The 17,330-nt window shown below is 32.0% G+C and overlaps 1 protein-coding gene across 4 annotated transcripts; it reads right to left on the bottom strand.

Annotated features, from left to right (window-relative positions):
* Window positions 1–420: 420 nt before the first annotated feature.
* LOC143241877 (conserved oligomeric Golgi complex subunit 1-like) lies at window positions 421–17,089 on the bottom strand. Of its 4 annotated transcripts, none has more exons than XM_076485165.1 (10): window positions 17,024–17,089; window positions 14,561–14,645; window positions 12,821–12,865; window positions 12,108–12,174; window positions 10,847–10,938; window positions 9,910–9,979; window positions 9,058–9,246; window positions 8,676–8,717; window positions 5,790–5,876; window positions 421–458 (listed from the first exon to the last, which is right to left on the bottom strand). In XM_076485165.1, the coding sequence occupies exons 2-10, from the start codon at window positions 14,641–14,643 to the stop codon at window positions 435–437; spliced, it is 699 nt and encodes a 232-aa protein (XP_076341280.1). In that variant the 5' UTR covers window positions 14,644–14,645; window positions 17,024–17,089; the 3' UTR covers window positions 421–434. The 4 variants fall into 4 exon arrangements, with proteins under 4 accessions (XP_076341280.1, XP_076341281.1, XP_076341278.1 ...); XM_076485166.1 differs by having other exon boundaries at window positions 16,910–17,034; XM_076485163.1 differs by lacking the exon at window positions 17,024–17,089 and adding an exon at window positions 16,612–16,697.
* Between the last annotated feature and the right edge of the window lie 241 nt (window positions 17,090–17,330).

Raw genomic sequence — 17,330 nt, 5'->3', positions numbered from 1 at the left:
AGTTGAGTGCCTTAACCAACTGGCCATGCCAGGCCCAAATAAAATGCTACACACATAAGATTTTCTAAGCTTACTTTATATTATCTACAGTTAAATATATCACAATATATAACAGATACACTGAATACAAACAAAAATGTTCCAATTCCTAAAAATAAATCTCCAAATACATTTCTACCAGGATAACACTAAACACCTACAATGATAGGTTTTACATTTAAAAGAATAGATTGTTTCACACAGATGTTAACATTTTTTCCATTAGCCCAATCTACAAATTAAGTTGTATATAAAATCCCACCCCCACCCAAAAAAAACAACAAAAAAAAACAACGAACATTTCAGTGTTAAGCAAAACTTGTGGTTAAAGCTAAGTCACAAATATAAAGAATATGGTTGAAATACCAATTTAATTATTACCTTGTCTTTCTGGTTTAAAAAATCTGTTGAACTGTAACCTGACAGGAAAAAACAAAGTATATATAAAAAAAAAATATCTGCCTATTATGAACAATTTCAAATCAGTTTATACATTTTTCAAGCTAAAAGTATCTATTTTCAAACAATAGTCAAACTCAAGATGCATTGATGAAATGAATGAAATATTTTGCAGTGTAAAATTATTATATCTTGTTTGTGGGTGCACTTCACTAAGGGTATGTATGAGACCCATCAAAACTTGTTCTATAACAAACATCGTTTAGAATCTAAAACAATGACAAAGAAGTAAGTTACAGATAAAAATTCATTTTCAAGACAGTTGGTAACCTGAAGATGTCCTAATAAGGTCAAAATGTTGTTCTCTACTTTATTTTAATAAAAATTTTAATACCCATACAAGCCACCTTGAGATACATTTTTACTTCAAAGTGGGTTCCTTGTCATCATGAAAAAATTCATTTTATAATGTGATATTAAAACACAGACACTCAATAACAAAATGATTTATTTCAATAAATTCTGTTTAAATACACACTCAGTTATTTCAAGAGTATCACCATACAAATTGTTTGAATAACAACAAATTATCCCTTTCAACCCAGCTATTCTATATTATGCATGATAAATTCTTAGCTAATAATTCATATTTTAATAGTATACAAGTTTTATGTTCCTAAATCTACAAGGAAATGTTTTAAAAAAATCCTGAATATCCTCTAATATGACACATGTGACAAATTATCTGTAAGCACTTTTCACTTTCTATTTTATCTATCACTCCTTGAAAAAGTATGAAATTAATCACCATAAAATTGTTATTGTTCAGATAAATCACCATTTTTGTTGTCTTATATTTTGTTTTGTTACAGAGCTATCAATAGAAAAATCAGACCCATTCTGCCACACCCATATCTCCCACAACCTCTCCGTTATGTTTAATTGTATATATTACATTTAACCAATAGAAAGTCAACGTTTTCGTCTATCAATTTATTGTATTTATTGTGATCTGAACAGATAACAGTCAATTTCATTCAGAGTACAAGCAACATTCTAGTGAGAATTGTAACAACTACCTTGAATGAATTTTAACAGCTCCTGTCACATAGTTAGAACAACAGGAAAACTGTCTACTTTTTGCATCTTTGACTGTTATCTTGTGAATTATTTAATTAAATAAAAAGTATTTACTGCAATACTACCATTAATATAAAACAGTAGACTTGTGTGTCCTTGACAATCAACAGAAAGGAAAAGAATACTGGGTCAGTACTTTACTTCTTGTGTTTCAATGTTTATTTTATTCATTAGTTACTATTACAGAAGTAAATAAAATGTAAAAATAGGGTCTATTTTAGGTTAGTAAAGATTACATAAGGTAAAATAAGTAATAATAACATGAAAATGCTTTACAACACACACATGTGAGCAGCACGCAAGTAATGTAATCTAATAGTGAAACTTCAAGTACATGTGCTCCAAGTCACAACTTGTAATGGCATGGATAGTAGTTAGGACATGGTTCAAAGGGCAAACAAAAGGGGCAATAAAACAATAAAATTTAAAGCTACTTAGGATAAAACAAACAATTTCATATTACAACTTGAAGTCATTTTAAAACAGTGGGTAATATAGATTTTTTCCTTTTTTGTTTTGGTGGTTACAAGGTTGGTCATATTGATCAATACTGTATAGAGACAGGGTAGAAATAATAACAGATAAAATAATTTCACTGAAAACAAATGTTAATATAGTGACACAATGTGCCAAAGAGAAATTCATCAGTTTGTTTGTATAAATTCCTGATTCTGATGTAGAACACATGAAGAAATGCAGCCAGTCAACATCACCCAGCACCAGCTCTTACACTACTCTTTACCAATAAATAGTGGAATTAATCATTACATTATAATTCTCTCACAACAAGCATATTGAGTGATAAGATTCGATTGCAAGTTTAGTGCCCTGTGCCTCTTTACTTTCAGTTGATACCTAGGCATGTCAGCACTTTAGATAAAAGTCTCATGGTCAAAGCAAATAGTGAAGTACACAACATAACCCTCACTACAGTTACAATTTATCTAACACTCAAATTAATCAACAGATTCAAAGTTAAGCCTCTCATTGAAACCAGATAAAGTATTTCTGATCCTTCAATAAAACTATAAATGAGTTATATTGAAATTCCACTCTTGGTGACCTTCACAAATTAGTGACAAGTGTTCTTATGAGCAGTACAACAATGTTTAAAAGGTACCCATATTCATGAATAACATGCTGCACAAACATACAGGCAGTACCTCACCAAGTGTGACTACACTAAACAAGTTACTGTGGATACAGGTGGTATCTCATCAAGTGTGAACAAGTTACAGTGGATACAGGTGGTAGCTCACCAAGTGAGACTACACTAAACAAGTTACTGTGGATACAGGTGGTACCTCACCAAGTGTGGCTACACTAAACAAGTCACTGTGGATACAGGTGGTACCTCACCAAGTGTGGCTACACTAAACAAGTCACTGTGGATACAGGTGGTACCTCACCAAGTGAGACTACACTAAACAAGTTACTGTGGATACAGGTGGTACCTCACCAAGTGAGACTACACTAAACAAGTTACTGTGGATACAGCTGGTATCTCATCAAGTGTGAACAAGTTACAGTGGATACAGGTGGTATCTCATCAAGTGTGAACAAGTTACAGTGGATACAGGTGGTATCTCACCAAGTGTGAACAAGTTACAGTGGATACAGGTGGTATCTCACCAAGTGTGAACAAGTTACAGTGGATACAGGTGGTATCTCACCAAGTGTGAACAAGTTACAGTGGATACAGGTGGTATCTCACCAAGTGTGGCTACACTAAACAAGTTACTGTGGATACAGCTGGTATCTCATCAAGTGTGAACAAGTTACAGTGGATACAAGTGGTATCTCATCAAGTGTGAACAAGTTACAGTGGATACAGGTGGTAGCTCACCAGAGTGAGACTACACTAAACAAGTTACTGTGGATACAGGTGGTACCTCACCAAGTGTGGCTACACTAAACAAGTCACTGTGGATACAAGTGGTACCTCACCAAGTGTGGCTACACTAAACAAGTCACTGTGGATACAAGTGGTACCTCACCAAGTGTGGCTACACTAAACAAGTCACTGTGGATACAGTTGGTACCTCACCAAGTGAGACTACACTAAACAAGTTACTGTGGATACAGGTGGTACCTCACCAAGTGAGACTACACTAAACAATTTACTGTGGATACAGCTGGTATCTCATCAAGTGTGAACAAGTTACAGTGGATACAGGTGGTATCTCACCAAGTGTGGCTACACTAAACAAGTTACTGTGGATACAGGTGGTATCTCACCAAGTGTGGCTACACTAAACAAGTTACTGTGGATACAGGTGGTATCTCATCAAGTGTGAACAAGTTACTGTGGATACAGCTGGTATCTCATCAAGTGTGAACAAGTTACAGTGGATACAGGTGGTATCTCACCAAGTGTGGCTACACTAAACAAGTTACTGTGGATACAGCTGGTATCTCATCAAGTGTGAACAAGTTACTGTGGATACAGCTGGTATCTCATCAAGTGTGAACAAGTTACAGTGGATACAGCTGGTATCTCATCAAGTGTGAACAAGTTACTGTGGATACAGCTGGTATCTCATCAAGTGTGAACAAGTTACTGTGGATACAGCTGGTATCTCATCAAGTGTGAACAAGTTACTGTGGATACAGCTGGTATCTCATCAAGTGTGAACAAGTTACTGTGGATACAGCTGGTATCTCATCAAGTGTGAACAAGTTACTGTGGATACAGCTGGTATCTCATCAAGTGTGAACAAGTTACAGTGGATACAGGTGGTACCTCATCAAGTGTGAACAAGTTACAGTGGATACAGGTGGTACCTCATCAAGTGTGAACAAGTTACAGTGGATACAGGTGGTACCTCATCAAGTGTGAACAAGTTACAGTGGATACAGGTGGTACCTCATCAAGTGTGAACAAGTTACAGTGGATAAAGGTGGTACCTCATCAAGTGTGAACAAGTTACAGTGGATACAGGTGGTATCTCATCAAGTGTGTGAACAAGTTACAGTGGATACAGGTGGTATCTCACCAAGTGTGAACAAGTTACAGTGGATACAGGTGGTATCTCACCAAGTGTGAACAAGTTACAGTGGATACAGGTGGTATCTCACCAAGTGTGAACAAGTTACAGTGGATACAGGTGGTATCTCACCAAGTGTGAACAAGTTACAGTGGATACAGGTGGTATCTCACCAGAGTGTGAACAAGTTACAGTGGATACAGGTGGTATCTCACCAAGTGTGAACAAGTTACAGTGGATACAGGTGGTATCTCACCAAGTGTGACTACACTAAACAAGTTACTGTGGATACAGGCAGTAGCTCACCAAGTGTGGCTACACTAAACAAGTTACAGTGGATACAAGTGGTATCTCACCAAGTGTGGCTACACTAAACAAGTTACAGTGGATACAAGTGGTATCTCATCAAGTGTGAACAAGTTACAGTGGATACAAGTGGTATCTCATCAAGTGTGAACAAGTTACAGTGGATACAGGTGGTATCTCATCAAGTGTGAACAAGTTACAGTGGATACAGGTGGTATCTCATCAAGTGTGAACAAGTTACAGTGGATACAGTTGGTACCTTGTCAAGTGAGACTACACTGAATAAGTCACTGTGAGCTCCTTGTAGAGATTTATAAATCAATTTTACCATCCTGTTATTTTAAAATGTTTTCCACAAGTTACTAACACCTTTGGCATATTAAAAGTTTTTAGCTGTTGTACATGTTAGTTAGTTTGAGAAGCGGGTTTATATGTTATTTTATCCATGAATTTTCCACTTTCACTCCAGTCTACATGAAATTCAAGTAAATCAGGATATTCAAAAACCTTGCACATATTCCAGAGCTACTAATGCACCATCTGGTCTGTACAAACAACGAGTTTCTCTTTTTAAATATGTTGGCTACATCATATCACAAGGTCAAGAAGTGACCAGTTATTGGTTTGTATTCCTTCACAGCTACTTCAGAAGTTTATGAAATCCATCCTTAGATGTAGCACAAAGTATAAGATTTCTTTAGATACTCTGGGGTTACATATTTTATAATGCTTGGTCTAAATGCAGTTATCACTTTATTATCTCAGAAGTTAAATGTATTTTTAATCTATTTTGTATTTCACACATTTTACAATCAGGTAAGGTTTTCAACTTTTAACATAAAACATACAGAACTCTTTCCACAATACTGTGGTTTAAATAAATTAGTTGAGTTAAATTTGTCATTAACCACATCTTACCTTCCTAGCTTCCATGTACTCACGAAACACTGCATCAGGAGTCGAGTCCCTTAACAACACAATACAGGCTAGAGCTTTAGCAACATCCTAAACATGAAGAAGTGGTGTGAATTTTCAAAACATCTAGGCTTAAATGGTTTCAAATACGACACTAATTTCCTTAATTTTAAACTTCTAGTTCATGTAACACTAGTTTGAATAGAATGAAAAATTTCTAATTTTGCTCATCTCAGGTAATAGTTTGAGATGCAGTGAAATAGCTAGTTGATTGTTTAGTTTAGGATGTAAGTAACATGAATACTTCTGTTATTAAGTAGGCTGTAAGTAACATGAATACTTCTGTTATTCAGAGGGCTGTAAGTAACATGAATACTTCTGTTATTGTGTAGGCTGTAAGTAACATGAATACTTCTGTTATTCAGTAGGCTGTAAGTAACATGAATACTTCTGTTATTAAGTAGGCTGTAAGTAACATGAATACTTCTGTTATTCATAGGCTGTAAGTAACATGAATACTTCTGTTATTCGTAGGCTGTAAGTAACATGAATACTACTGTTATTCGTAGGCTGTAAGTAACATGAATACTTCTGTTATTCGTAGGCTGTAAGTAACATGAATACTTCTGTTATTCGTAGGCTGTAAGTAACATGAATACTTCTGTTATTCTTAGGCTGTAAGTAACATGAATACTTCTGTTATTCGTAGGCTGTAAGTAACATGAATACTTCTGTTATTCGTAGGCTGTAAGTAACATGAATACTTCTATTATTCTTAGAATCCATTCATCTTTTGGCAAGTCTATTATTTTGAAGTGTTCACTGTTTGGTTTTTTAATAGTCGTTGCTCAGGTGGTTGTAAATTCCAAAGTTAGTGAAAAGACTGATACATCGTGGTCCTCCACGATGGTAGCTAACATACAAGTTGTTTACCACATACAAGGACACAAATATCTGTATACTATTAGTGATTTTCTTGAGGAAAAACCTATTTCTTTATTCCTTTTGAAGATTACTCTTAGGCTAACTTGGAAATAAGCTGACTTATGGAATGTTATTAATTTTACTTTTTAGTTTGATGCTGAGGAAACCAGTGGAAGGTAACACCAAGGTGATAAGATGTTTAAGAATACTGAAGTCAGGAATTTTGCAAAAGTAGGTTTTTTTAATACATTTAAGAATACTTTTGTTGGTGAATGCTAGAGGGAATTTTAATCAAATAATTTTTTAATATTGGTAAGTTCATCATGAAAATAACCATAAAACCTGGCAAGTTTATACACTCTACGATCTAAAATAATTATTAAATCAGTTTTGTAGCAGTCAGATGTAACTGTGCTGAAATGACAGTACAGGTTGGTTTGTGGTAGTACTTGGTTTCAAGTCTGTTGTTCTTACTGAAAATGGCAGCTTAGATTCATGTTGCTCTTACATTATGAACCGGATGTTCATTTACTTTGAATTTAAGGAATCTTGAAACTTCTTATTTTGTTTATGAATACAATAACAATGTCATTAACGTGTCTTTTATAAAATAGAAGTTTAAATCTGGATAGAAATGACTGGAGCCAGTTTGTTTCATGATGAGACAAGAACAAATTAAATTATATGGGAGCAAATGGTGAGCCTATGGCTGAGACAAGAACAAATTAAATTGTATGGGAGCAAGGGGTGAGCCTATGGCTGCACCACTAATTTTATTGTATATCTTATTATTAAAGACAAAGTGAGATTCTTTGATTGCAATTTTAAGTACATCAATAAATTTGAGTTTAGTTAAGCCATTGACTTTAGTGTTATCAACAAATATTAAATCAGAACTTAATCTGATTATGTGATAAAGTGGAAAGTTAGTGTATAATAATTTAATAAAACTTGTGACATTTGCAGATAAATCAAATTCTATAGACTTGACAAAATCAGAGAAGTCAACAGACTCTAACAGTAAAGTTGTTCTTAGTAAACAGAAGAAAAACTTGTTTATAAATACAGCTAGTTTATAACTGTGTGATCCTGTTAGGTACAGCAGGTCTGATGGGTACAGCTACTTTTAGTAGTTTAGACAGACCATACATAATACCACTGTGTGATTCAACAGGTCTAACCTGTTGGTAAAATATTGTATTCTCTTCCTTTAGTTTTAATAAGAGTCTTTGAAGTTTATTTTCTCTCTCTCTCTCTCTTTCTATTGGGTGAGATCTTTACCTATAACTTTAAACTTGTTGGTTTTTTTGTTTTGAATTTTGCACAAAGCTACATAAGGGCTATTTGCACTAACCATTCTTAATTTAGCAGTGTAACACTAGAGGGAAGGCAGCTGGTCATCATCATCCACCACCAACTCTTGGGCTACTCTTTTTACCAACAAATAGTGGGATTTACTGTCACATTATAACTCCCCCACAGCTGAATGAGCAAGCATGCTTGATGTGACAGGGATTTGAACCTGCAATCCTTGGATTACAAGTCAAGCACTTTAACCACCTGGCCATGCCAGTTCCCGTAAACTTGCTAGAGTCAGCTACGATGATATAAACTTTATCAAGGAAATTTGTTGAGAGTTTTACTTCAAACTTCAACAAATGAATTATTGATGGATAAAAAAAATCATAACATTTATTTAAATGTTGTTAGGGTAAACTGAAATATTGTGTGTCAACAATGATTATCCATGTCACAAAATTTGTTTATATTGTACTAGGCCTAACAATACATAAACTTCACTTACTAACAGAATCTGATTATATTCTAATTTAAAAAGCACTATTTATAAGGATGACCATACCCGTATTTCATAATGCTACTAATACATTCCTCTATCTTGAACTAATAAAGGATTCAACTACATCTAGGAGAGAAAATTTGAAATCTTAGAAACAAAGCACTTACCTCTTCAGGAATATCTTGTGATGTCAGCACATTTTGACAGACCTAGAAATGGCAAAGAGTTTCTTAGAATGTTGTTAACACATATCCTGTGCGAGTGTAGTAAATACATATGTGGTATCTGTGACAACAGATTTTTAAGAAAAACTTCCACATTCTGAACTCAACCGTATGAAAAACACAACAGTCAAAAACGTATTCCTTTTAATTACTTCTTATCTGACCTTATTTCATTACAAAGAAATTGTGATTACTAAAAAAATATACGCAGATTATTGTAGCTAGTTTATATAACCCCATAATTATGCAATATAAATAATATCAATTTCTATAATTACTTTTGTCCCACAACCCAAATTTTTCTTTTCAGAAGTTAAATATTTACCTGAAGTATGGATGTTTGAAAAGGACTGATCACAGCCCACTGTTGATTAATGACTGGAAACAGTTTAACAACAGTTGCAGCAGATATCTTGTTGTTAGGCATCAGAACCAAGGAGGTGTGAGTGTGTCTTGCCAACAGAAACACCCGAGCTGCATTAAGACACTCATTCCTTTCCAACATCTCCCACATCTACAAAGAAAATCTATTGTTTACATTAAAAATATGGTTCAACGCAGCTACGCGTTAATCTTGGTCTAACACTGCTACACGTTAATTTAAAACTGTTTTCTATTGAAAAATAAGAGTTAGGGTTCTGATTGAAGTGTTTAAGATTGCTGAGAAAGTTGATAGATCTGGTGCATCATATTTTTGTATATTTAACTGTCGGGATAGTGAAACTAAGTTCTGGCAAGGTAAAAGCAGTCTTCACCTGAGATAGTTTTATTTTTACTAACAGCTGTCAGATGTCGTAGAGGCAGTAAATTTAAATATGTTCAAGATAAAGTTTAATAAGTATATGAATGATACAGGCAGGCTTTAATGGTTTTTATAGTTTACAGAATGGAACAACCAAAATAGACCCATAGGTCCCATGTTGTTGCAAAATGTTAAGAATTGTATATTAAGTTCAAACTGTTACCCCTGAAAAACATTTAAATATGAATATGAACAATATTTACCAAAATATCATATTTTCTGACAATCAATTAATACTGATTTTTTTTTGTTTTACTTTATTAACACTAAGAATTATAATGTTACATCTTCATTTATTTACATTATCAAGGGCTCTTTAACACCAGAATTTATGTTTCTAAACTGTCTTATTAATTTATAATTCCATCATTTTACCTTAATTGGTGCCTGGGATAGAAGATTAACTTGTGCAACAAGGCTATACAGAATTTCTTTCTCCAGCTTCCTGAAAACAAAAGATTAAAATATTGGTCACATAACAATCTCTAAATATTACAATCCCATAACAATTGTTTTCATTAGTTTTTAACCTCTAATGGAGACCTCCCCCCTGGTTTACTGAGTGAAACAAACTCAAATCATAAGTTCTTAACCTCTAATGGAGACTCCTCCCCCTGGTTTTCTGAGTGAAACAAACTCAAATCTTGGAGTAACTATTGCAATAAAATGAAATAACTAAAACTGGAAACTTTAACACAACTTCTACAAACTAACATCAAATAACTAAAGCTGGAAACTTTAACACAACTTCTACAAACTAACAAAAATAACTAAAGCTGGAAACTTTAACACAACTTCTACAAACTAACAAAAAAACTAAAGCTGGAAACTTTAACACAACTTCTACAAACTAACATAAATAACTAAAGCTGGAAACTTTAACACAACTTCTACAAACTAACATAAATAACTAAAGCTGGAAACTTTAACACAACTTCTACAAACTAACATAAATAACTAAAGCTGGAAACTTTAACACAACTTCTACAAACTAACATAAATAACTAAAGCTGGAAACTTTAACACAACTTCTACAAACTAACAAAATAACTAAAGCTGGAAACTTTAACACAACTTCTACAAACTAACAAAAATAACTAAAGCTGGAAACTTTAACACAACTTCTACAAACTAACATGTTTATTGTAACAAACTAACTAAGAATTATTTTATTCATAATGACCAGAATACATCTTGCACATCTGTAAAATTAAGAATGTAACCAATTAATTAAAACGTTTTTAAAAATATTAATTAATTGCCACAACTTCCAAAGAAAAATACAGAATAACAAATGCAGTTTCCTACTGACCTTGGACTTTCACTTGTATCTGGTTTAGGTTGGACGTTCCAGCGTTCTAATCTTTTACAGATAGTCTCCATTGCCAGGATGTGTTCAGTTACCTAATGCAGAAGAAAACAAGTTTAAATTAACTTGGAAATGTACTTTATATTTACATATTGTATATCAATGTTGAAAATCACAGATTAACAGTTTCCTCTCATTCTACATTTACGATAGAATAATTAAAACACTTGGTTCTTTCATAACCAGAATAAAAACTGTCACCATCTTATCTTGCCAGTTCTAAAACTTTTTATCTTCCTAACAACTAGTTGAATGAAGAAATCTCCAGTGTGAAATTTAGGACAACAAATATGTTGATGTTCTGAGCCAAGTGTCTGTTAAGACATTTCAACTTCTCCACCCCATGTTGTATCTAATTTGTCACACTCAAGTGTTATTAAAACCAACTTGCTGGAGAAACTAAAAATATTAAATTTAAGTACAAGACACTGAGTAGTGTACCAGTGACAGTGTTTAAAGTGGAAATGTTATCAGGAACTTTATAGTTTAATAAGTATAGAATCTGTTTCAAATAGGATGAACTGAGAGCTTCCTGGTTTATGCCCCAAGCAGAACAGGATGTTTTCATCTATAACGTATGATAAATATGCTGTTAGTCTTAAAAAAAAAAAAGTCTTTTGAAAAATCATTAAATTCCAAAATGCTAGCAATTTACCTGTTGTTGTAATGTGCATCTAGTGGTAATAGATCAGAATTACCTGTGGGTTTGAACAGAGCTATGTGGAAACTGGCACAAAGTAATGTTGACTTGAATGTTAAGAATGGAGGTGTAAACACTTGAAATCGAAACTGAATCACTTATTTTCTTCCAGTAGGTTATTAACTTGTGGAATATCATTGTGTTAGCTCATATAAGCACATTGATGATGTTAAAAATAACTTTGTGAATAGTTTATGTTTCATTTCTTCCTCAGAGTTTGAGATAATGACCCTGGGCTCAAATGCTTTTCTACATCTTTGTTTGTTTCAAGGTTTTAAAAAGCTAATATTTTTTCTATCCATTCATATTGATTGTTGGATAGCCTACCATTTACCAGGGAAGAGAAAGCGCTGGTAATAATCAAGAAACAAAAGTGTGTTAAACATACCTTAAGGATATTTTCCAAGGTGCGACTATGCCTGTTAGACATTTAAAACCTGATAATGTGTAGTTAAAGACCAGGATATTAAAATAATTTCAAAATGTAGAAAGAGGAAAACATACCTTCTCTGAATTTACTTTCATCTCTGTTATTTTATCAGCCGCTTCCATCAGATCACGGTATCTTTCTCTGTTCGTGACAGATAACAAGTTTGCTTACAATAAAACTGTACAAAAATGACAATACTGTTTAACAGTAAAAGACAAGACTGTTTAATAACATGTTCTGACATTTAAAGTATAAATAAGTTTTTATTATCCTAAATAACTGTTACAATTTCACTTTATTTGTAACAAGTCAGTCAAGTGAAAACAGAAACATATATGCTTTCATTAGGTCTTAGTTTGTGTCCTCATATTTTTTATGTTAGATGCAAGTTGCTAACATTATACTGAATCTTATAACCAAATCCCAAATTCAGTTTGTTTTTAACATTGCCATAAACTATAAAACAAATAAGATTCATGGCACTTGATGCCAATACGTGAATATGTTCTCCAATCATAACACAAAGATTATTTAATATTATTATACATAATTATTCCATTTACTAAAATTCTCCTAAAAAAACAAATATTACCTTTCAGTATACAGAAAAGGAAACATGTTTGTTTGTTGACACAAGTAATATTGTTAAAATTTAGGAACTTAGAACAATAATGGATAATATGGTAAAATCAGAATATGGACAATATCTGAATTGGCTCTCTGCCTTACTATAAGGCCTGTTATTAATATTTAAAGTTCTTACGATAACATTAATATTGATCGTTACCCCACCATCTGCCATAAGTCTTCTTTCTTCCTTTCAATATCATTTCTTTGAAAACAAATCAAATTTTTATAACACTTCATCTAAATTACAACACAAACAACTTATTGTGACATACTATTCACAGAAGTTGTTACATATAAAATATAACTTTAAACATTTCAAACCTTCATACCATAAAACCCATGATTTAACCAATACTTCTATATTTATTAGTCTCATAACTTAATGTTCAACTGCTCAAGATTTTCAGTAGCAACTAAACTTTAAATATAAATTATTAACAAAGGATGACACTCTTTCCAGTTTTTGATGAATGTGATAACACTGTTACTAATCTCTGTCAGATAAATTTAAATGCTAAATTCATGATGGAAATAAAAGTTGATGACAAACTGCCATTTTTATACATTCTTGTTAAAAAGATTAACAGAGGCTTCTAAACATGTAGATTTCATAACAACTGGACTTTACTTGGAATTCCCTTCATTACCAAGGACAAAAGGTATATAGAACACTTTTGTTCCTACAAATAAAATCACAAGTCCCAACTTTCATTGTTTCGCAAATGAAATTACCAACTTTAGGTTTCAGGTTTGTGTACAAAATTTCCATCAAACTGTTGTTAATCAAAGAATTATTTCCTTTAAAAATGTGTTTTACCATTATTCCCAAACTTTTCTCATGTTATTGAAAACAACTGGTTAAAAAATATTAAATTGACATTAAATTAAAAATCTATAACTGGAAAAAATCTACATCAAGAGCTATTTAAAATATGGATGGTGAATAGCTAAGGAAATAGGTATGCAAATAATGTTCAAATTTTAGAAGCACTTATATTGGCGAGTCCAACAGACATCTTTCTAGTCCTTCTCTGGAATATTTCAAATTTCCATCCTAATATTTATTAATACAACCAGTAATAATCAATCTTTTGTTTTTTTTTTTGGGTACAAATCCTCAGCAGAGGTGATATTGATAAATGAAAAATAAAAAAGGCCCTAATAATACAAACATAAAAACCCTTTTCTTAATAAATATGTTTTAATCCCCCTTTTTATTTGTATACAAAACAAATTTCCATGTTTAGGCTTAGCTCTTCAAGCCTTGTTTTTATATTTACAAATTTGACAGTTAATTGATTAACACTTTATAATTCTCCTAGTTTAAACTAATTTTGTTAGCCTATGTTTTTATACATGACATGATTAGGCTTAGCTCTTCAAGCCTTGTTTTTATATTTACAAATTTGACAGTTAATTGATAAACACTTTATAATTCTCCTAGTTTAAACTAATTTTGTTAGCCTATGTTTTTATACATGACATGATTAGGCTTAGCTCTTTAAGCCTTGTTTTTATATTTACAAATTTGACAGTTAATTGATAAACACTTTATAATTCTCCTAGTTTAAACTAATTTTGTTAGCCTATGTTTTTATACATGACATGTTTAGGCTTAGCTCTTCAAGCCTTGTTTTTATATTTACAAATTTGACAGTTAATTGATTAATACTTTATAATTATCCTAGTTTAAACTAATTTTGTTAGCCTCCATTTTTATACATGACATGAAGATGCCAAGTAAATCTGGTGAAATGTTGTGACAAAAATAAGCAAGTTTTATTTTGAAAACTGATAAAACTTCATCTTAAATTAGTTCTTTCTAATATCTAAATAATACTTAAATACTCTTCCAAAAAGCTTTTATCCAGGTTTTAATCTAGTTAGAGTCTGTTACCTTATTTTTTTCTCAATATCCTGTATCTCCTTTATAGTGTGTTGTTCGAAAAGTGTATCGGTTTCCATCTTGGCCAGTTTCATACCTCAAAAATAATTATTTTAATAAACTATATTAACAAATGTCCATAACTTTGATAAAGTGTTTTTAATATAATATTACATTTCAATCCATCCTATAGCCTATTTTTGTGTTGTTATTAAAGTCAGACATTTTGGTGTATCACTTATTACCACTGATTACAAAATATTTACGGCTCTATTTAACTACAGGTACAACAAATACAACTTTGAGTTCTATCTGCAAAAACACCAAACACTCCTATAGATAGGTTACAGCTCCACTGTATAGGTCACTGGTTAGGCTGCATTTATAGTATTATGTTTAGTCCAGGGCTCCATACCTTGGGAAAGACATTAAAGGTTTAGAGAACAATTAATACGATAGTGGGATGGAAAGTTGCTATACAAAAACATATCAAGATTTCTGGAACTGGTTTTTATTCACAAAAGTGTTAGAGAGGATCCAACTGAGTATTTTACAGTTCAGAGAACTGACAGTGATGAATGCACCCTCATACTTACTGATGATAATGGTAGGACTAAGAGAGACAAGCATAAATTTGGTATGGTGGGAGCCATCTTCAGATAAAACAGTTTTATTTTTCTAACACGGTGGTGATAAAGAGAATGTAATTTAAGGAAAGTGTTGATAAATATTTGAATAATAAGTTGTTTTTTTTTAAGTTTAATTTAAGTAAGTGGATGGAACAATTTCATGTTAACTGTCAATGGTTGAATATTCTAAGTTAACATAGCACCCATCTATTATTTTTAACAAACACCACTGATACAAACTTACATATATTTTACATTAAAGACAGAACTAATGTTCTGAAATACAAGTCATAAAAGATCAGAATACTTGTGCATACAAAAGACAGTTCAACAATCTTTAAGATGAATGTTACATAAAAACATTCCATACTAATGACTTTTCTTACATGTAAACATGGCATTACATTTAATAATCACGTACAAATAAAGAAATAAGAAAGGATAAGGTTTTGATATTATAAATAATCATCCCTAACTTCTGATTAAAGCAAGCTACCTACAAACAGAACAAAATCTCCACTTACAATACCTTTCAATGGCCCATTTACTTTGTGGTTAATGTCTTTAAAGACACAGTTGTTAGTTACCATAGCTGTCACAGAAATATAGCCAGATTTTGGTGGTAATTATAAAACAATACTTGCTATTAATTTATCATCTAATCATAATTAGTGTTATCTGTTTTTGATAATTTCAACTAGCTATGTAATTAAAATATTGTCCTTGTAAGTTATTATACTGATGCCCATTTACTGTTAACCAAAAAAAACGATATAGTATGTTATCTCTGTTTTGTCTACTGTGGATATTAAAACTCAATTTGTAGCATTTATAATGTAATTCAGTGAACTTCCAACAACAATTCTTTTAGTCATTTAATGGGAACAATAGATTTCTTCAATGTAATCAATTGGACCACTTAACTGATTAGCAAATTTCACAAACTGGAGTTATAGCATTACCATTAGTCACGTGTTTAGCTTATTACATGTTTTTTACAAACTTGTACATATGACATTTTCATATAAAACATAATTTCAGGATTATAAAACTAGCTTAACCCTAAACTGTTATACCTGCAGACGTCTACAACATTGTTAGTTGTTCTATAGGAGCAATTTGTATGAAACTACCAATCTTCTTTACAAATTAAATTTACATCGACAATCTCATGGGCACTATAAATTATATAGTGTTATAAATACCACACCAATTATATTTATATAATCACTTCTTAATAGAGTTGATATGTACTAATTTAGCTGGTCACATGCTTACTTATTATATTTTAATTTAATGCAGCAAGTTTAAAAAGTTCCATCTTTATACTATCACTAAAACTATTGTACTTATGTCGTGATAAAAAGAATTATCTTTATCAGTCATGAGTTAGGCTCATATATAGGAATTTAGTTTACAGATTTGCTTACTTACTAGTGGTCAAATTAATGTTAGTTGTCATTTTTACTTTTTGAATTCCCTTTGACGTTTAGCAAACTTCATGTGTTTTATTACTGAAATTTAAAATTTAATTTTACTTTTAGAAAGTTGCTCGTTCATATGTGTAAACTAAAAATAAAACGTGCTATGTTAAAACTAATTTAAAGTACATTACTGTGTCAATAATAAAACGGAAATAATAAATAAAAGTGCATGTCTTTAACTAATGAAAAACAAACATATTTGCCCTATGAATTAAAATCTAGCACTCAGTAATCATTATCAACATTACAACGTTTAAAAATATTTCACGTCTAACTCGAAATTCGAAGTACAGGTCATAAACATGAAATATCCTGATCTAATAAAGTAGTAACTCTCGACAAAAACAAAGACATGGATGTACCAAATACGTATACTACACGTCACGTACTACCCCTGGTGAGAGATTACCACTTACAACATCTGAGTTACATATGGAAGTCTTGCAGGATGATACACAGGTATATATAGTTATTGGATATTATGCAATGAATGTTTGTTTTATCATACAAACGAAGGAGTCTCACACTTCGTATCTCAGTCTTGTTCAGAAAATATAAAAAGTTTGTTAAAGTCATACCGATAAATCAATATACAGTATATATATATATCCAAAATACACTATGTATAGATGTTATACAAAAAGGTGTGATTTTCTTGAGGTTAATAAA

This window comes from Tachypleus tridentatus, unplaced genomic scaffold (genome assembly GCF_004210375.1).
Source record: "Tachypleus tridentatus isolate NWPU-2018 unplaced genomic scaffold, ASM421037v1 Hic_cluster_1, whole genome shotgun sequence".
Taxonomy (NCBI): domain Eukaryota; kingdom Metazoa; phylum Arthropoda; class Merostomata; order Xiphosura; family Limulidae; genus Tachypleus; species Tachypleus tridentatus.
Note: the sequence above shows the minus strand (reverse complement) of the source record. Positions and strands in the feature narration are given on the sequence as shown.